Genomic DNA, 20,622 nt, shown 5'->3' on the forward strand with positions numbered 1-20,622 from the left:
ATGATCAAATATCCATATGTGCAGGACCAAAAAATCCAAAAGATAATGTTGACCGTTAGTTTTTAACGAAAATGTTGACGGGGGACCAAAATGATCAAATTTCCATATGTGCAGGACCAAAATGATCAAATGTCCATATGTGCAGGACCAAAAAATCCAAAAGATAATGTTTAAGACCAAAATCGTAAAATGGCTATATGTTCAGGACCAATTTTGGCCTTTACTCTTTCTTTAAAAATAGAAACAGTGTTCATTTAAATAATTTTTCTTTTAATTACCAAGGTATTCACTGTCGGCTAAGTGATTATTCTCCGCGCAATGGATGGACAAGTGGCTCAAGACGCTCAAGGATTTAAAGCTGATCCGCACCTCAATAGATAGATCACTGACCATCTTGTTAAAGATGAACGAGTCATTAATCACTCCATGCCCCTTGGTCCATTTAAATTGTCTTTTAAGATAAGAATTTTTTAATATAAGAAAAAAAATCTCTCTAATTTCTTTTTTATCTTTCTCTTAATATACATTAAAATCCATATCATTTTTTTAAAAAAAATTTAAAAAAGAAGATAATAAATCTTAGAGGGAACATCTTTTTAGGTCCGCAAACTTTGTCAAAGTATCATTTTAGGTCCGTGAACTTTGAAAATATCATTTTAGGTCCGTTAACTATAAGTTAATATCATTTGAGGTATTTTAAACTTTTTCCGAACGAAAATGCACTTAAGGCCTTCAAAGAGCAATTTGGACAATTCTTTCGCCACTCATCTTGCGTCAAACACCTAGAGTCCAACAATTTTTTTTTACTACTATTCAATTCAATTACCATCCAAATTGAATTTAGATATAATTAAGATTTGCCGTAGAAAACAATACTATGTGTTAATTTTTCAATTATTAGATGACCAATTATATAGGAATAGTGAATTGGGACTTGATACTTTATTTTATTTTTTCAATCTAAACTGCATTTTAAGAACTTACTATAGGTGATTTGTGAATTATATTTAGTTTATTTGTCTTGAAATTAGATAGCTATTAATTTGGATGGTCATTCGGAGTATTATTTATATGAATTTCAGAATGGAGATCAATTACCATCCAAATTGAATTTAATTATAAAAATTTGCCGTTAAAAATTGTTGGACTATAGGCTTCTGGCGCAAGATGAGTGGCGAAAGAATTGTCCAAATTGCCATTTGAAGACCTTAAGGGTATTTTCATCCCGAAAAAGTTCAAAATACCTCAAATGATATTAACTTGTAATTGACGGACCTAAAATGATATTTTCAAAGTTCACGGACCTAAAATGATACTTTGGCAAAGTTCGTGGATCTAAAAAAATGTTCCCTCTAAATCTTAAACTGTAATCTCCCTTCTTTTTTTTAGCTTTTTTATTTCATCTTCTTTATTTATTTTTCTTTTAAGGGAAAAAATAACATGTCATAGAAAAGGTTGTAATTTTCCAATGGAATTCAAATGAAAATTATTCTGAAACATGAAGGAGATTACTTTTTACCTCCACAAACGGCTGATTATAATTTAGAACAGTACTAACATGTAACAAGGGGAAATCAACTCGAAATTTATTAAGATCGAGACACGAAGTGAAATTTTCACAACTATTTATACAATTTATTAGTAAAACTATTTGCACAATTGATTAGTAAAACTCATGCTACTGCTGAATAGATGATGAATCTCAATCACTTCATTGATTCACAAAATTTTCCGATCCGACCATTTTGACATGTTTTAGAGCATCCACAACGGAGGACGTCCCTGTGTGCCGGACGTCCGCCATTAGGCGTGTGAGGGGCGGATGCGGACACCGCAGATCCGCAGCTTTCCGACAACGTCCGTCGGGACGTCCGCTATTGCGGTGCCACGACGGACGTCCCGGCGGACGTTCCGATTTTTTAATTGAGACATCCGCCATTGTGTCGGGACGTTCCGGTGCCAAGTGATGATGTTACGACTCCATAAAATCTGGGAAGATACACATAAGAGGTAAAATTAGACTAATTTCCACCATACCCTCTTTATTTGATGTACAAAATCAGATAAGCACAGACAGATTTATTTGTAAGCAAATACTGTTGGCTTCAGAGATGGGACAAGCGCAAAAGAGCCACTCAGCCATAGGAAAAAATTCACATGTAGTGTCAATACATAATCTATGGAGCTTATATAAATCAGGCCAGTTGAAAAAAAGAGATCTTGAATACAAAAATGGGAAGCATAAACCTTGCACAGAGAGAGATGTCGAAGTTGCATATAAAAAATACTACTACAAGCTTCATCTTTTCTCACAAGATTGAAGACTGATTTGTGAATAAAATCAAATTGGCACACAGCTGCCTCTTTTAGACTAAAATAAAATAGGAGTGACTAAAACACCAAACTCTCATCCACACAATATCCACCAGAGCGTAGAGAAATCGAGAGGAATTTGTTTCTCAAAATATTGATTTTTTTATCTGTATTGGCAGATTAACCGACATTTTCAGGAAATGTTCACCATCCCCACACGATCATCTTCTGGCAAAACTGACCAGTTTGGAGATTGCAGAGCCCTCAACCATCGAAAATCATCCACATTCGCCCAATTCCCAGTCTCCTCATCAAGATTTGCCTCTGCCAGATCCTCCTCTATCCCTCTGTAACTCAAGCAGTACGGCGCGAACCTAACGCCATTACTGTCCTCGATTATAGGTCTGCTCCTCACCCGAAGATAGAAGCTGCAATTCTTAGCATTATGAATCCTAATCTGATGCGAGGCCAGCAAGAACACACACCCTTCCGCTCCCTCGATCAAAACCGAACCCATCACCGCCCCAACATAAACCTTACAGTTCACCACATTATCCACAAACAATGCCCTCAGACAACCCTTCAATCTCACCTCACAATCCCTCAAATTCGACAGCGTGAACTCCCCATTTCGAGCATCCACCTCGCCTCTGTTGAATTCCATCTCCAATTTCTCTTTATCCTTGTTCCTGAACCCGGGAGCAGCGCTCGAATCCATAAATCCTAACTTTCCCAATTTGGGGATGATCTTATTGCCCTCCACTTCAGAAACGACTTCACTCTTCTGATCTGAGGCTGGGGCTGTGCTCTTCTTCGATGATTTATTCTTGAAGGAGAATTTCTTCTTAGGAGCGACGGCCGCGGAGGCGTCATCTAGGGTTTGCCTGAGTTGGGTGATGGCGGTGAGGGAATTGCGGACTTCGTAGGGCGGGAGCAAGTAGGAATGCTCCGCGACCAGCTTCTCGAGGGCAGAGATTTCGAGGGAGATCGCCTCAAGCTCGGCCTTTTGAGGCGGGTTGGGTAGCGTTCGGATCCGGGAGATTTGGGCGTCGATTGAGAGCTTCGATTGCGAGAACTGGGAGAGGAACGACTGTGTGGATCCGGATGAGTTGGAGTCGGGCTTTGCCGCGGCGCGGGACTGGTGGCGGTTCGCCAGACGCTCCAGCATCGCTGCGTGCTTCTGCTGGAGGGCGGCAGCAGCGGAATCATGCGACGGTTGCTCGTTGTCTTCCATTTCGCCGTGCCGGAAACTAGTGTTCCGCTCACAGCTCTTGGCAAAAATTTGATTTTTTTTCTTCTAAAATTGAACTCGAAATATACATATCAATTTATAGCAGCAAAAGACCAAACTGCCCCCTGATCATTGCTTAATTGTGTGTTTTAGTAGTCAGTATACTATGGTAATTCGCAATAAAAAGGTTTCAATTGAAATGAACTTTAAAAAAAAATCTCCAATTTTTCAATGAAAAATTTGATGATAACACTGCAGCCATACAAATAATAAATCAATTATAAATCAAACTAATGCTCAATCCACAATAGGATTTATTAATAAATTAGGATTCATAAATCATAATCATAATTATAATTATATTCAAAGTGTGCTTCTTTTAATGATGCACGTCCGGAAAATAAAAATGATACTAGTAATGTACTACAAAAGCTACAAACTAGAGTTTACAAAAATGTGCACAAGCAGAAAATATTGTGACCCAGCCCTATTGTGTCATGTTTCAATGTTGTGACAAGTCCTATAGTGTTACTATCTATTGCATAATATAAAATAGTACTACTACATAGTCAATACATAATAGTATGATGTACACTCAGTGGAATACATAAACCCAAGAAAGCAGACAAAAACAAGAGATTCTATTGTATATACAGTTGGTTGGCAAACTTATAATGCTAATTACTAGGTGTAGCTGCTGCATCATAATCATAATCATAATCATAATCAGCTTCCGTGATCCACAACTCTATCTTGATTTGATAGGGAAGAATCAGAAATGGTAGCATCTGTGGACATGCTATGGCTCACACTAGGGTGCTGCCAGAAGTGGTTTCTTATGGCCTTGTACTTGGAGTCTGCCGTCGAGAATCCCGGGTCGGACAGCAAATCCTGCACAGCTGTCCGACCCTCCAGCATGCTCACCACTTGCGACATGGTCGGCCTCAGGGTCGGGGCAGCGTTCGTGCACAGAAGAGCCACATTCAGAACCACCATTGCCTCTTCCGACGAGTATGCTGATCCCAAATCTGGGTCGACTAGCTCTAGTAGACTTCCCCTCTCTTGGAGAACATAAGCCTGATCCACGGAGTGATGCTTCATTATGACTACGGACGTTGTTTCGTTTTCTATGAAATCAGTAAACATAGAAAAGGGATGGATGATATACCCAGTCAAGAAGGTAAACGAAGTCTTCCTTGGGCATGTAGTTGGTGTTGCTTTTACCACTGACTATTTCCAGCGCCACCACGCCGAAACTGTAGACGTCTGCCTTGTTCGTGAGGTAGCCACGCATCGCGTATTCTGGTGCCATGTAACCACTACAATGTGCAAGCTCTCAGTATGTATAAAAGTCTTGAATCATATAAGAACACATCAACATTCAAAAACTTACATAGTCCCAGCAATCCTCGTACTAATGTGAGTCTTATCATCCTCGTTCAGCTTTGCTAGCCCAAAATCAGATATCTTCGCGTTCAGATCCTTGTCCAGCAACACGTTGCTTGTCTTGATGTCGCGGTGGACTATCTTCACCATTGAGTCCTCGTGCAGATAAGCCAAACCTCTAGCTATGCCGAGGCAGATTTTCCTCCTTGTGGGCCAATCCAGCAGGTGCTTCTGAGCCGCGCCCTTTCCTGTAAGAAACGTGGATGAGGAGTTTGTCCGGTCGCATCATAATCTTGGTTTATTGGAAGACGAGGCTCACCAAAAAGAGCGCGAGAGACACAGTTGTTTTCCATGTACTCATACACCAGCATCAGGTGATTCCCTTCGACACAGCAGCCATAGAGCTTCACAAGATTCGGATGCTGCAACGCAGATATCATTCCTATCTCGTTAACGAATTCCCGCGTTCCCTGTTTGGACTTCGAGGATAGCTGCTTTACAGCAATTATGGTTCCATCTGACAGCAGCCCCTGCCGAGGAGAGGAGGAGCTGGTTTATGTTTCAGACGTAACGAGAGATCACAGTGAATGCTGGAAAATAAGAGTACCTTGAAAACGGAACCAAAACCGCCCTCACCAATCTTGTTAGCTGGATCAAAGTTATTTGTCGCGGATTTGATCTGTCCTAGTGTGAAGATGCCAGTTTGTAGATCGAGGCCTCTAAGCTCTTCACATGAAGCAATAATAAGCTAGACTTAACATGTTTTACGTTAAACAGAAGTGAAATTATGTAGTCCAGTTTTTTAAGAAAACAATACCTTTATCTGTGGTGGATTTGCCTCCTAAATAGCCTTTCTTGTGCAAGAAGCCTAGAACCAAAGCTAGAAGGCAAACACTTCCAGCAATTGTTCCAGCCAACAAAGTTGAACTGATCCTTTTGTGATGAACCGGGGGCCTGAAATCTGCAGCCAAATAAGAGATCAACATCCTCTAATTCGGTTCCTTTAGTAGACGCTGTTGACATAAGAGTAACATACTAGGATCGACTGATATGGCTGATATCAGAGGGCCATAAGTTCCTCGAAAGGGGATGCCTGTAGTCCCTCTTCCTGCCCAGTAAAGATGGATCTTGAGAGTGTGGCTTGTCACAGAGACGGTGAAATTTTTTATAATGGGCTTTCCCGGTCCACCAGCTGCCTCCGCAATGTTAAAATCCTTCAAAACCAGCTTCCCCTGCGTTCATTCACGGTGGTGCATATTCATAAACTTCCATCTTTGTAAAGGTAATGTCAATGCCATATATATGTACTTACCTGCAAGTACACATCAAATATCCTCCTCCCAAGGCTGAAGAACGAAGTGTCGTTTGTAAAAGCAATCTCCGCGAAATGGAGTGTCACTGTGTAGTTCCCGTTCAGGAGGCAAAGGCCATAGTAGGTCAGGGAGAGGGGAGATACGCGTGCAGTTGTGTAAAGCTCTGATACTGGCGAGGTGATGTTGTACAGCCTGGAAACATTCGTAACAACATAGTTATCAGAGTCAAGATCATCATCCATGAAGTTCCCTGTGCTGCTAAACGCCCAGTTCTGTGCCTGCCCCATGTAGAACATTGAGGCACCCCTAGCTTCCGAATCAGCTTTGTATCTGGTGCCATTCGCGATGTCTACATCCTTGCCACCACAATTGATGCGCAACGAGTAATTCTCTGCAGGTCGGTAGATTCATAAGATTAGCTATAGCTCTCATAATAGTTGAGAAAAAAAGTAAACTTGCCTTGATTTTTTGTATCAGAGCAAGGAAACTCTTGCTTCATACATTGATGCACACTGCAAACATGCCAAATGTATAACAATCGAAATTATTGACATGGTTCTGAAAAGCTATTGGTTTTTAAAAGAATCATTAATGGTTATTAGATAAAAACAGATGTAACTTACGATTTATCAGAGGCCGTTGAGAGGCTCTCCACCAGGTTTCTGAAGTAAATTAGCAGAAGATGTTAGTATGTCATGCAAAACAAAAATCATAAAAAGATCAAGATGGAATTTCATGAAGATACTCACACACTCCCTCTCGGGCATTCGACTGGTCCAGATGTGAAATTATTATATGAGAGATCACTGCACATGAAATAGCTAGATTAATATGAGAAGCGATGTAACACATGTAGCAATATGGGATAAGTAGATAGCAACTGAAACGAAACAAATGTGCATTTGTGTGAGGTACTCACGCGTTCTTGTTTCTTTGTAAAATCCAATCTGGAATTCGTCCTGTGAGTCTATTTCTCGTCAGGAACCTAGCGAAACAAACGGTGATGGCTGAGCCTCAATTAACCCGTGAAGTAAGGAATAAAGGGTGCATCAGTCGAAATAGAGAACAACTCAAAAAGAATAAGAAGCACTTACATAAAATCAATTTTTGTAAGCTGATCAAATGATTCAGGAATTTCTCCAGTCAAATTATTGAAACTGAGGTCCCTGTGTTGCCAAACGCGATAAATATTTCAGTTCATAACAACAAGAAGAGTCGATCAAGCAGCAAGATATGCTTATAGTAGTAATACTAACAGATTTTTCAATTTTTCCATGTTTCCAATATATGGAGGGATCTCTCCATGTAACAAGCAACTTCTGAGTATCCTATATAGAAGAATCGAGTTGAGTGATCGTAGATCAAAGCACAATATCATCAAGACTGAGGGGAAATGTTTAAAACTCACAGCACTTTCATGGATTTCATTTTGCTTAGTCGGGGGAAAGTTGATTTCCCACCTGTTAAATCACTAATCCTCCTGAAAGTCGAGAAATGAAGGGAAAAATTAATGCACTCGTACATGAAGAAAGAATTGAGTGAAACAATGTTTAGCCACTCACAAGTCACTTAAGCTCGTTAGGGAAGCTATGGAAGAAGGAATCGGGCCCTCGAGAGAGCAACCTTGCACGTGCCTGCAAAAGTTAACCACGGAGATCTTGCTCTTTTACATTTCTTGGAAGTTAACTATCATGTAATTTACAACTAGGAAAGTAGCTATTGCAGCAACTTACAGCTTTTGAACTTGTTTCCAGCTGCTAATATACTCAGGGATCTTTCCTGTGAAGTTATTGTCACTAATCCTCCTAAAATTTAAAAGGTTTCGACACTCAGAACCAACTATATTGAAAAGAATCGAATAAGCCAACTTTGAATAACTCTATATAAATGCCGAAATTTCAACGGAAGGAAATGTACCGCCTGATGCAGACATACTTTGCCAATAATCAACTGTTTAAATACCTTTTTTGAATACATTTATTGAGAAAAGCCTTATGGAGAGAGCTATTAGGTAAAGAATTATGTAATAAATGAATAGGAGCACAAGACTTTTTCGTTTACTAAACGCAATTATTATTGCTCAGCTCATACCAACAGAATTTTGAAAACAATATAAATGAACTCACATGTCAAGTAGTGAGGTCAGTTTGGCCAATGCCGTTGGTAAAGCTCCTGTGAACGCATTTGAAGATAACACTCTGAAAAAAGAGGCTTTCATATAAGCAGAACAACTAACTAGAATATGAAGCTGGAAGCGGATATCAGTTAGTGGAATCCAAAACGAGTGAAAAAACGCTTACAGCTTTTGTAAATTGACCAATTGTCCAATATTTGAAGGAACGGGTCCAGAAAACTGGTTCCCTTCAAGACTCCTGCACATGAAATCCTCAAGATCAGTTTGAAACAGATTTTAATGAAAAATGGTAATGTAAATGTAAACACCACAACAATCAAGATATACTGGAACATCATAGGGCATTATATGCGTACAAGACAAGAAAAACACGAAGAGTGCAAACGAGAAAATATTTTAGAAGAGAACAGTGTCATACAGGTTGACGAGGGAGGTCATCTTGGTAATAACCTTTGGAAATGGACCAGACAATCTATTTCCCATAAAGGACCTGCAAATTTGAACCAAACAAATAAGCATAAACGAGATGCATTTTACTAAGAGTTAAAGCATTAACAAAGAGGAGCCGGGAGAGTTACAGATCAGCCAAGGTCAATGTTGCCCACTGAGAAGGTATGGAGCCATTGAAGTAATTCCGACTAAGATCCCTGCACAATACAAAAATGAAAGATCTTAGTCGAGAAGTAACCCCATCATAAGTAAAGCAAAAAACTTGAATTAGGCTTTTTTTCGAGCATACACAGATCAAAATGCAGTTCTAGAATAGTAGGATGCGAGCTTAGCGATGAAACTCACAAGCGTTTAAGATGACGAAACTTGGCAAACTCTGATGGCACACCTCCTGTTAAATTCTGTGCTTTCAAAGCTCTGCAGCAGCATAGCATGATTACAATTCTTAATAAACCAATATGGTGATATACAATGCAGAATTAGCAGAAATCATTATATATTATGCATGATATGGCAATTTATAAAACTGGAAAACCGTTGTTAGTTGATAAGTATTTAAACTCTTTATCCCATGAAATCTCTCTCCTATAGCAGCATTGAATTTTCAAAAATTTACAAGCCAAATAGTAGGGAAAAATATCCACTATCAAGGTTTCACAACTTTCAATCAATTGTGACTCCAAGCAGCCAATCAAAACATCCCAGTTTTCATCAGTGTCCAGTTACTTTCACTTGGTCAACAACTCAGTCCACACTAGATAAACACACTGAATAAACTCCACACTGTTTTAGAAAATAAAAAATCAAAGAAAGGCATGAATTACATTCATTAGATGGAAATGGACCCTCAGCCACCAATGACAGCTGGATGAGTAAGTAACAGTAAGAAAGTCAACTACCGACTCATCAAGCGTTGACTGACACTTTTTCGGTCAACGCGTTTTTTCTATGAACTCCCCTAGATCTCCTGCAGTGCTACACTTTCACACACTATCACAAAAACACACACAGAGATTGCATTTGTATGCATGAAAATTTAAACAACTAACAAGAAATTTCCATGTATAGCTCCTCCTCCAACCACAGAGACAGACAATCCCCAATAATTAACAAGCAAATGTAAAAAAGCAAACTTGAAAGAGAGAGCGAGAGAGTACATGCTAACAATATGGCAAGTAGACATCTGATCAAAAGAGCAATCACAAGTGACAGAGCTCTCAAACCCTTTCACTGTGACAGGCATACTCCAATTCCCTTCTCCACTGCAGGGATCTGTGCTGAAGTCCCAGTCTTTTTTCCCCAATCTTTTCGCTATCTCTTTCAAAGCCCTCACTACAATCCAAAAAAACGACCATACATATCCTCAAAAAAATAACTAAATTCCAAAATCAATAATTCCTTGAACGTGATGGTTGAGATTACCTTCATTTTGGTGGAGCTGCTGCTTGGCTGCTGAGCTGCACAAAGTGGTGGAGGCAATCAAGATGAAGCAGAAAAGTTTGAAATATCTGGTTTTCCCCATTATTATAAAAATCTAATCTGCATGGAATAGTGAAGCTTTAGCTTCGGTTACTAACTAGCAACTCAACCAATCGTTGAATTGAAGGAGAGAGAAGGATAATTTAATACTCCATGTAAGACGCATGTATATATAGACAGAGAGAAGTAATTCCGCCGGGAGAGAGAAAGAGATGTGTAGACAGCAGTGATGGTGGATTGGAATTTTATATTGGCAGCTAGCTCTCGCACTTCTACTTTTTAATACTCCATTTGTCTTCATCGAAGAATTCTCTTTGTTCCATCACAATCTACCCGACCGTATATGTATGACTTTATTTTAATGAGGGTGGAGCTCTCTGTTCCAACCCCCAAATATCATTACATAAGATTTAAGGATTGGGTAAATTCGGTAGTACCATAGTCGAAGTATGATGTAAATAGGAGTAATAGTAATAGTAATAGTTATAGTTATAGTAATAGTAATAGTAATAGTAATAGTAATGGGAAAATGACATGCTATATGCTATATATATTATGTTGGCATCATACTTCTTCTAGCATATTTAGCATCACTAGTGTTACCATCTGTGCTGCACATGACAAAAAAAATTTAAATAATAAAGATATATATTAATTTAAAATAAAGAATATAGAGTAAATAAGTATAAAAATATATTTACAGATAAAAGCTAATTAAAATAAGTATTTGTAATATTGTAAACAATTAAAAATATTATAAATTATCACTTAAAATATCACTTAAAATGATAACAGTTCATCACTTCAAATTTATACTACACTTTATATCATAAGAAGTCATACAAACTTTATAAATTAAATTTAATTTTAAATATTTATAATTTCATTTAAATTCATAATTTATTCTATAAAATTTGTAGTAATGTTTAATTAATTGGAAACCAATTAAAATATATTATAAAATTATATACTACTATTTAAAATATATTAAAATTTTCAATTAAGTAAATATAGGATGAGACAAACCATTTTCACTATCTGTGTTGTCATTTAGCTTGATTATTAATATGGAAATAAGTATTGCAATAAAGGATTTCGATTTTCCTCATCATTTATTATTTTATATATATATATATATATATATATATATATATATTTCAATATTTTAACAGTATTAAAAAATATTTAAGTAAGATTCTTAAAAACATTATATAATTTAATAAATTAGATCAAAGTAATTCAACACTAATCATATATAAATTTAATTAGTTAATGAAAAAGAATTTAATTTTAAAATTATATATTTACAAAGCCCAATACATAATTTTTTAAAAAAATACATAATAATAGAACCCAGCACCCAAACTAAAACTCTATTTAAAAAAAATTACAATTAGAAATTATTTAAATTTAAAATCCTCCATTAGATCCAACCCACTAAACCCACTTTATACCTAAAAAGGCTAAACTAAAGCTAATTATATACATAAATTAATAATTTAATAATCCTACAAACCCTACACAAATGTTCAGCCTCCATCTCTCTTTCTCCTCTCTGTTCGTCCCTTTCTCTCACCCCGACGAATATCATCTCGCCTGCGCTGCGTCTCCGTCCGCTTCCCGCCAGCCTCACTGCCCTCCGCCACCACACCAAACCACACTTCAAAACCAGCGATGTCGACAGCGGCGGCCCCACCACCAGCAGATGGGTCGGTCACTGAACAACTTCCAATTCCTCCCTTTCCCATCGGGCATTCCAGACGCCACAGTTTCTGCACCGCCTCCCCCGCTTCCTGCTCTCCCGGGGCGCCTGCATTCCTTTTTCTTGAACAGCCACATTGCTGCCACCTCCTTCTCAATCCCGCCTGCACAGCCTCGTCGCCGACGTCAGCTCTCTTTCTCTTTCCTTTGATGTTCTTCTTCTCCGGTGGGTAAAGGTCGGATCTTTGAAGTGGCGGCTGGAGATGCCATGTTAGGGAGGCTGAGAGGACGCGAAGGACGGATTTGACGCAGGGAAATCGGAGCTATCGCCTGCGCTACCTAGCCGCCGCCGCCGGAGCTATCGCCTGATTCCAAGAGCTCTGCAGTGCTGCGATAAAAAATTTTAAAAAAATCCGTCCCCAATAATGCACATTTACACTTCAGTTAATGGTGCGTTTATATAAATGTTTAATCTTTTTTTGAGAAGCTAATGTTTCATTAGACCAAATTTTTGCCCAATGATATTTGTCTGCCTCTGTCTAATCTGTCTCCCTCTCTCTTTGTTTAGAATCTGCACAATGTTATTAAAAATTCAATAACAATTAATAATAAAAAAAAGGTAAATACAACTATTACACTAGACATCAGCTTCTCATTTTCCTTTCAAAAAGGGTATAATAGGGATTTCATCAAACTGACACTTTAGATTAGTATAGATTTGTTTTGATCTACAATAAAAATGTCTTAAAAATCAACATTGGAATAATCGATGAAATAAATACTAGTAGTAAATTAATATTTACTATTTTTAACAATCATTTCTATAACTAAAGTAGGAATGATATCAGTGTCGGTTCCGATTAGTGTTTACGAAAAAAATCAGTTACTGATTTTAAATGATAACCAACTAGTTATAATAAAAAAAACCGAAAAAAATTGATAAAAATAATAAATAAATATAATACATTTGATTTTTATATTGGAAATATATAGAAACTCAGTGGTTAAAGTGTTTGTCTCCTAACCACAAAGTTGAATTTCGATGGATTCTTTCTTGCTTTCAACAAAATATGAAGTTTAATGTCGCTTGCATTATTCCATGGGCTCTGATTCTTGTGAAATCGTGTAAGATATTACAAATCAAAGTTTGAGTTTTTATCTCGAAGTGATCAGATGTTTTGCAACGAAATTGATTGAAAGGGATGACAATCCTGAATGAGCATCAAAAATCTCAGTCGAATTTCAAATAGCTAGAAAAGATTTGTTAGGTTCACAAATTATCTTTAAGTTTTAATGAATTTTGCATTGAAATTCGAATATAATGGACCACACAGCTACCGCAACTGATAATACTATATAGTACTGTATAACATTTTTTTCATATAAATAATTAATATGTCAGTCAGAATTAGATTGATTATTACTTATTGTAATGAATATTGTATCAATTATTAAATGAGGCTGTAAATCGTCTTTGACTAGATGTAGGCAGATATGAACTCTTTGAAACGAGACAAATTAGTTGCATGACAATTTTTTTGTGGATGCTATTAAGCAATATTAAAAGTCAAAGCTATTATTTTTACGCATTTCAAAAAAATAACTACTAGTAATTTGTGGACAATAATTATGTCTTTTAATTAATTGTTACTTCAACTTTACCAAAAAAAAATTTATTTACATTAATGTGATAAAATGACTTTAGCCTTTAAGAGAGTTTTCTGTATAATAAATCTATTTCATATTTTTATTTTTAAAATTATATTTATTCACCATAAAAGTAAAATATTCACGTTGTTTCATTCGAATTAGTAGTAATCACATGTTAACTTTTGTTGCCAATTGTGCTTTGTATATAAAATTTACTCTATCAATTCGGTTTGTTTCTTTTTCTCACTGAAATTAAGAAAGAGAAGCTTAGTGGATTTATCAGTTCCTTGTTAATTGAGTTTGTTTCTTTTGCTCAATGAAATTAAGAAAGAGAAGCTTAATGGATAAAATTTAAAGTAGGAAAGAAAATAGAAAGAAAATAGTAAGTGCTATAGAGAAAAAAAATAATACTAGGAAATAGACGATATATACTTTTTTATCCACTTATCATACAACTTCCTAAAATAAAAATAAAAATCACTTAATTAACAAGGAACGTTGAGACCATCCACAACGGGACTCGCCGGCGTCTCGCGTCTCGTCTCAGCGAGACGAGACCCCGGCGAGACGCGTTGCAGCCTCCATCTCGTCCCGTCTCGTCCCGCGTCTCGTCGCGCGTCTCGACTCGCCGAGCCAGGAGACGAGCTGTCTCGCCACGCGCCTAGGCGACGTGGCGCAGCCCGGCGTCGTGCGTGACGCCCACTCGCCGGCCCGCGAGTGGGCGTCGTCACGTGCTGACGCAATAAATATTTTTTTTTAAAAAAAAATCAAATTTAAATAACAAAAAAATTTTTTGTAACGGTATTATTACCGTTTTTTTTGTTTTTTTTTTATATTTTTTTTGTTTTTTATTAAATTTTTTACTCTATAAATACTCCTAAACCCATCCTCATTTACACACAACTACACATCTATTCTTCATATCATCTAAATTTTCTCTCAAATTTTCGCTGAAATTTTCATAACCCAACTCAAGATGTCCGGCGACGGCGAGGGCAACTATGGCGGCTCCGGCTCCGGCGGGTGGGATCTCAACTCATTCGGCGATTGGGAGAACATGATCAACACATTGGGCGGTGGAGGTTCGTCAACGCCGGGGACCCAGGGTTCGGCGACGCCGGGGGGGTACCAACCACCCAATTTTGACCTTGATGCATATGTTCGTCCCAACGTCCCGCGGTTTTCGCAGGGATTATCCCAGATCCGGGAGGATTTTCCAGTTGATCCCACGCCGGGAGTAGGCCGAGGCGGTGGAGGTGGGCGAGGCGGTGGAGGTGGCCGAGGCAGTGTACAACCCCAGACGGGCGAGGACGAGGAGGAAGAAGAGGAAGAGGAAGAGGATCTTGGCCGACATCCGTACAACAACCTCGAAACGATGGCGGTGTACAACGCCTGGATCACGGTCTCGTACGATCCCATCGTCGGGAATCAACAAACCCGGAAGTGTTTCTGGGAAAAGGTTGTCGAGGTCTACCACCAAATAAAGCCGAACCGCTCCCGCAAGCGCACAGTTAAAATGATCCGCTGTCACTTTGACCGAGTCGACCGACAGGTCAAAAAATTCTGCGGCATCTACTCGGCGGAAGAGGCGCGCTACCAAAGCGGCGCCACGGCCACCGACATTTTGACGTCCGCTTTGCGCGCCTACTACCAGGACGAGGGACATCAATTCAGATTTGTTGATGTTTGGCGCGCCGTCAAGGACGAGGAACGATGGGCCGGCGGTTTCCGCTCCAGCTCGGGCTCAAACTCGAAGCGCACGAAGCATACGGCGAGTGGCCAATACTCGTCTAGTGCTGGTGCGTCTGGTGGTGACACTGCTGAAGGCATCAGCCAACATGATGCTGAATCCCAGGAGTTTGCGGGTACGGTCGGCGATGCAGGAGGATCCGCGAGTAGGCGCCGTCGGCCGCAAGGGACGAAGGCGGCGAAAGCGGCTAGAGCAAGGAAGGGCCGAGGCGAATCAAGCCAGCCGGCCTCAGGATTGGGCTCGCGAGGAGGCTCGGACACACTTATGGTGGCGTACATGACCGCCACAATGGCGGACACTTCCCGCTTCTCGCACTCCCAATACGCGGCCTGGTGGAACGGAATTGTGCATATGGCAGCACAACTTGGCCTTCCGACTCCCCCTCAACCTCGACCGCCTCCGGAGGATGATTAGCCCTTCCGATTAATTTTTTTTTATTTTGTGTGTTTTTTTATTTTGTGTATTTTTTTTATTTTGTGTGTTTTTTTATTTTGTGTGTTTTTTTATTTTGTTTTAATTTTAATAAAGTGTGTTTGTTTAAATTGAATTGAGTTTTAAAAAAAAATTATAAATTAAATTGAATGAATAGTAATTAAGAGACGGTATAGAGACGGTTAAGAGACGGAGCGTTGCAGGTTCCGTCTCTTAGTTAAGAGATGGAGGCAAAAAGGACAGTGGGGCCCTCAAATAGTGCCCAAATAGTAGTTAAGAGACGGTATAGAGACAGCGTTGTGGATGACCTGATGAGTTTATGAACACGGTCGAGTGCTAAAAATCCTAGGTAGTATAGGTATAAAACCAATTAAAACACAACAAAGTGAAGTTGAGAGGCTTGAAAGTTGAGCACACAACGAAATGTAATTAAATAGTTTTATAATGATCAAACATCAGTAAGTACTTCATTTCCCATTTTCAATGATAAAAAAAAGAGTTTATAACGCGTTATCATTTAATTGACATAAGAATAGTAGAAAAGTAGGTACTGTCAATTATTGTCTCCATTAATTTTGACATGACATGCAATCCATTCTTAAATAGGGAGTACTAAATGAACAAGGATCCAAAGATTATTGGTCTAGACTCTAGACTAACTGGCTTGAAGCCCACAAAGAAAATAAAAATGGAAGTGTATTGAATTTAAGACGAGCCCAATTTGAGTCCATTGTCACAGCCTATCCGTGGAAAAATAAATTAAAATCGATTGTGACCGTCGTTTATATGAGAGTAAGAACTAGACTAATTCAGTTATTTATACTCAAATGGACAAACAAAAGATCAATTGGGGTCATTTCATAATGATGTGAAACATGAAGGACTAAAACGAAATCAGTGAGTCATCTAATGAAGCTCTGCTATTCCTCACTCAATCCTCCGCCAAAAAATGCTATCCTCAGCCGAAACCCCTCGCCTCCTCCGCTCCCCCGCCGCCCTCACCTTCAAATGCCTCCACACCTCCCCCATCCTCACCCCCGCCTCCACTTCGCCTTCGCCCTCCCAAATCCTCACCAACCGTAAAGCCCTACTCTCCCGCCAGACCTCCGCCGTCGACCTCGCCAAGTCGTTACTGCATCGCCTCCGCCGCTACGAGCCCCAACTCAGCAGCTTCCTCTACGTATCCCCTGACGACATCGTATTGAAGCAGGCCGAGGAGCTAGATAACAGAATTAAGAACAATGAGGAGGTCGGCCCCCTGGCTGGGGTTTTTGTCGGAGTTAAGGATAATATTTGTACGCGGGATATGCCGTCGACAGCGGGGTCTCGTATTCTGGAGAATTACCGGCCGCCGTTCGACGCCACGGCGGTGAGGAAGCTGAGGGAAATGGGGGCTATTGTTGTTGGGAAGACTAATATGGATGAGTTTGGGATGGGAAGTACGACAGAAGGCTCTGCATATCAGGTTTGTTTATTTCAGCTCCTAAGTTTGATTCATTGCATTCCTCTTCCAATTTTCACTAATTTTGTGTATCGTATTACTATTGGATTTGCATAATCGTTCACTGCAATGCACGTATTTTGATTATCGAGTTGATCGATCACGGCATCAAGAAATGTTAGCTGTGATCAGCAATTAATTTACATGTCATATGCTGATGCATTAGTGTTGAAACTTGAATTTGCCTCTAAATTAGCGCGGAAAGAGTTGCAAACAAAGATCTTGTGATTATTCGAAGGCTGAGTACTTATAGATGGATTGTTCATTATGCTTGTTGAATTAAAGGGGAAATATAAGAACAATCACTATCGGTAATTGCAGTTGTAGCTTTATAAAAGGAGGTGGCACTGTGGTGATGGTATCTTGATAACATGAGCTTATTACTTTGGTTCGTGGAGATGATAAACTAAAAGTGATAATAAATCCAATTCACATTATGTAACCATATATGGTTTACTCAGGTGATGCATCTTCATATTCGTTAGGTGACGGCTAATCCCTGGGATTTGTCACGAGTACCAGGGGGTTCATCAGGGGGCTCGGCTGCAGCTGTTTCTGCTAGACAATGCATGGTGGCGCTGGGAAGTGATACTGGTGGCAGTGTCAGGCAACCAGCATCTTTCTGTGGTGTTGTTGGGCTGAAGCCAACATATGGGCGTGTCTCGAGATATGGTCTTGTCGCTTATGCATCCTCCTTGGATGTTATTGGATGCTTTGGTTCTTCTGTTGCTGATGCTGGCATTCTCCTAAATGCCATTTCGGGTTTTGATAACTTCGATGCTACAAGTAGCAAACAAGTATGTTCCTATCTCTTTGTTGCTTCATATGCAATTTGACCATTATATTTCAGTGTGTAAAATCTAAAGTGAAAGAGGTGCAGAATACCATCCACTCCAGAATCTTCTAATCCAATTTAGTGTAACCTTGGTCGAGCTTACTTCTCCTAATTGGAGTGTTTTTGTGCCAAAATCCCATGTATTAGGCACTTACTTTCACCTTGTCTGTGTTTTAGGAAGTCCCAGACTATGCATCTCAGTTTGTTCCTCTTGATTACATGGAATCTAAACCCCTGAAAGGACTGCGAGTTGGTGTTATTCATGAAACACTTGGTAATGGAGTTGATTCAGAAGTAGTCTCTTCAGTCCGCAGTGCTGTTTCACATCTGGAAGAACTTGGATGCACAGTATCGGAGGTATGTTTTTTTTTCTTTGATTTTTTCTTTCCACTTTGTTATGTTAGTATAATATATCTATCTGTATCACTAGTAAAGTGCCACACTTCATAATATTTTTTATTTCATTTTTGCATATATAGGTATCATTGCCATCATTTTCGCTTGGATTGCCAGCATACTACATTCTTGCTTCATCTGAATCATCTTCAAATTTGTCTCGCTATGATGGTGTCAGGTTATACTGCAACCTTGGTCTGTTTCTACAAATATTACGTATGTTCATGTATAGAAATATACAACCTCACACACATGGACGGAGGGAGAAAACTGGTATGTGATTTTGTGGCAATGTTTCTTCTTATCGTGGATGCATAGTGGGGATTTGGGGGGGGGGGAGGTTTTGAATAATTTCAGACTGCAGTAGGTAAGCATCTGTCACTGAACTTGCTAGTAATTTTAGTTCCCATCAACTCCATATATATTCTGTTTGCAGATACGGAAACCAAGTTTTTGGTGAAGAGCTCAAATCTCTTTATGGGGACTCCCGTGCTGAAGGTCTTGGTTCTGAGGTGTGACTTTGAAATATTTGCGCATAAATTTTTCTTCAGGCATTCTCCTTCCTAATTTTTGGCCAATAGAGAAGCCCTCCTATATTTAACTTGACAACAAATACTTCATTGTTACAGGTTAAAATGAGAATCTTGATGGGTACATATGCTCTTTCTGCTGGGTACTATGATGCTTATTACAAGCGTGCTCAGCAGGTTTGACCATTGTCACTGTCAATTTGTATTATTTGGACACTGAATTCTGTTTTTAGTAATAAGATGGTTAGCCATGGCTCTAAAATGCACTTTGGTGCAGTTGTTACTGAAATTTTATCTTGACCGTAAGCTGGTCTTATTTTTCTGGACTAAATAATTTTTTATATGAAGAAAATTGATAAATATGCTGGTATTTTCAGGTTAGGACAATTATACGAAATAGCTTCAAGGATGCTTTGGACAAAAATGATATATTGATATCTCCTGCTGCTCCCTCTGTTGCTTATAAGATTGGTACGGTAGTAATATTATCATAATGTGTGTATTTTTTCTTAAAATCCATTGTTATGACTTTTCACTTGGTGAACCGTGAACTTGTAAATAATACTACTACTAATGAACTTGGTGTTTTTTCTAGGTGAGAAGAAAAATGACCCATTAGCCATGTATGCAGGAGACATAATGACGGTGAGTTTCTAACACCACTTCTTTTATTTTGTAAAATCTTGGTCAAATAATTTATAAATCCTTTGAATCGTTTTTGGAGTCATGATTTAATGTGATGCAGGTTAATGTGAACTTGGCTGGTCTACCTGCGTTGGTTTTACCGTGTGGGTTTGATGGAGGGTCAGCTGGAATGCCTGTCGGTATTCAAATGATTGGAGCGGCATTTGATGAGGTACATCCAAAATTTTACTTTCTACCAGAAATTTTGAATTAAAACTGTATTCTGCATTTCAGAAGTTAAGGACACTGGACACCAACAGGATTGGGTTGGGGTATCAGGAATTACATAACAAACTTTTTTGCCTGAAATCACAAAGGATTTGTTGATAATCACATCCTTCATGTAACATGATGATTTATAAATAGGTCTAGAAGTCAGACCCTTGAAACTATGTTGTTCAACACTAAATCAAAAGTTGTATTGGTAAACGCTTGCAGGAGAAGTTGTTAAAAATAGGGCACATCTTTGAGCAGACTCTAGAGGGATATTCGTTCATTCCCCCACTCGTAGCTGATGAATAAACTTGTTAGTGAGTGAGCAGCATAACCTCTCGAGGGATGTTCGTTCTCCATGCCCATGGTCAAAGGATTTGGTAAGGTTAATTGTGTTTTAGGAAGTAGTTAAATTCTTTTGTTGGTTTTCTTCGCTGTTTAAAACGCCTGGTATATCGTCAGCGCATGCATTCTAGTGTTTTAGGAAGTAGTTAAATTCTTTTGTTGGTTTTCTTCGCTGTTTAAAACGCCTGGTATATCGTCAGCGCATGCATTCTAGTTTAAACGACGAATATCGATTTTTCTGAATAAAGTTTAAAAATAATTGGTTCTGTTTTTTAATTT

General features: G+C 38.9%; 3 protein-coding genes across 6 annotated transcripts; 1 reads left to right on the plus strand and 2 right to left on the minus strand.

Annotated features, from left to right (window-relative positions):
* Positions 1-1,561: 1,561 nt before the first annotated feature.
* On the minus strand, positions 1,562-3,598 carry LOC121809593 (tubulin-folding cofactor C-like). 2 transcript variants are annotated; one of them, XM_042210317.1, is made up of 2 exons: positions 2,556-3,598; positions 1,562-1,989 (listed from the first exon to the last, which is right to left on the minus strand). In XM_042210317.1, coding segments are annotated over exons 1-2 (993 nt in total). In that variant the 5' UTR covers positions 3,548-3,598; the 3' UTR covers positions 1,562-1,988. The 2 variants fall into 2 exon arrangements, with proteins under 2 accessions (XP_042066251.1, XP_042066250.1); XM_042210316.1 differs by having other exon boundaries at positions 2,503-3,598.
* A 489-nt stretch (positions 3,599-4,087) lies between these two features.
* LOC121808334 (probable LRR receptor-like serine/threonine-protein kinase At1g07650) lies at positions 4,088-10,646 on the minus strand. Of its 2 annotated transcripts, XM_042208752.1 has the most exons (25): positions 10,457-10,646; positions 10,250-10,366; positions 9,985-10,159; positions 9,173-9,244; positions 8,956-9,024; positions 8,796-8,867; positions 8,544-8,615; positions 8,370-8,441; positions 7,977-8,048; positions 7,806-7,877; positions 7,652-7,723; positions 7,500-7,571; positions 7,338-7,409; positions 7,163-7,228; positions 6,993-7,049; positions 6,867-6,905; positions 6,703-6,755; positions 6,243-6,634; positions 5,967-6,162; positions 5,748-5,891; positions 5,538-5,656; positions 5,250-5,460; positions 4,938-5,178; positions 4,713-4,863; positions 4,088-4,621 (listed from the first exon to the last, which is right to left on the minus strand). In XM_042208752.1, the coding sequence occupies exons 2-25, from the start codon at positions 10,347-10,349 to the stop codon at positions 4,271-4,273; spliced, it is 3,012 nt and encodes a 1,003-aa protein (XP_042064686.1). In that variant the 5' UTR covers positions 10,350-10,366; positions 10,457-10,646; the 3' UTR covers positions 4,088-4,270. The 2 variants fall into 2 exon arrangements, with proteins under 2 accessions (XP_042064686.1, XP_042064685.1); XM_042208751.1 differs by having other exon boundaries at positions 10,250-10,645.
* A 6,061-nt stretch (positions 10,647-16,707) lies between these two features.
* Positions 16,708-20,619, plus strand: LOC121808494 (glutamyl-tRNA(Gln) amidotransferase subunit A, chloroplastic/mitochondrial-like). Of its 2 annotated transcripts, XM_042209022.1 has the most exons (10): positions 16,714-17,304; positions 17,826-18,137; positions 18,353-18,532; positions 18,655-18,749; positions 19,008-19,083; positions 19,201-19,278; positions 19,479-19,572; positions 19,697-19,746; positions 19,847-19,957; positions 20,224-20,619. In XM_042209022.1, exons 1-10 carry the CDS (start codon positions 16,789-16,791, stop codon positions 20,305-20,307), a joined length of 1,596 nt encoding a protein of 531 aa, XP_042064956.1. In that variant the 5' UTR covers positions 16,714-16,788; the 3' UTR covers positions 20,308-20,619. The 2 variants fall into 2 exon arrangements, 1 of the variants encoding a protein (XP_042064956.1); XR_006052219.1 differs by lacking the exons at positions 19,697-19,746; positions 19,847-19,957; positions 20,224-20,619 and having other exon boundaries at positions 16,708-17,304; positions 18,655-18,844; positions 19,479-19,550.
* The last annotated feature ends 3 nt before the right edge of the window (positions 20,620-20,622 follow it).

Source organism: Salvia splendens, chromosome 6, assembly GCF_004379255.2.
Source record: "Salvia splendens isolate huo1 chromosome 6, SspV2, whole genome shotgun sequence".
Classification (NCBI taxonomy): domain Eukaryota; kingdom Viridiplantae; phylum Streptophyta; class Magnoliopsida; order Lamiales; family Lamiaceae; genus Salvia; species Salvia splendens.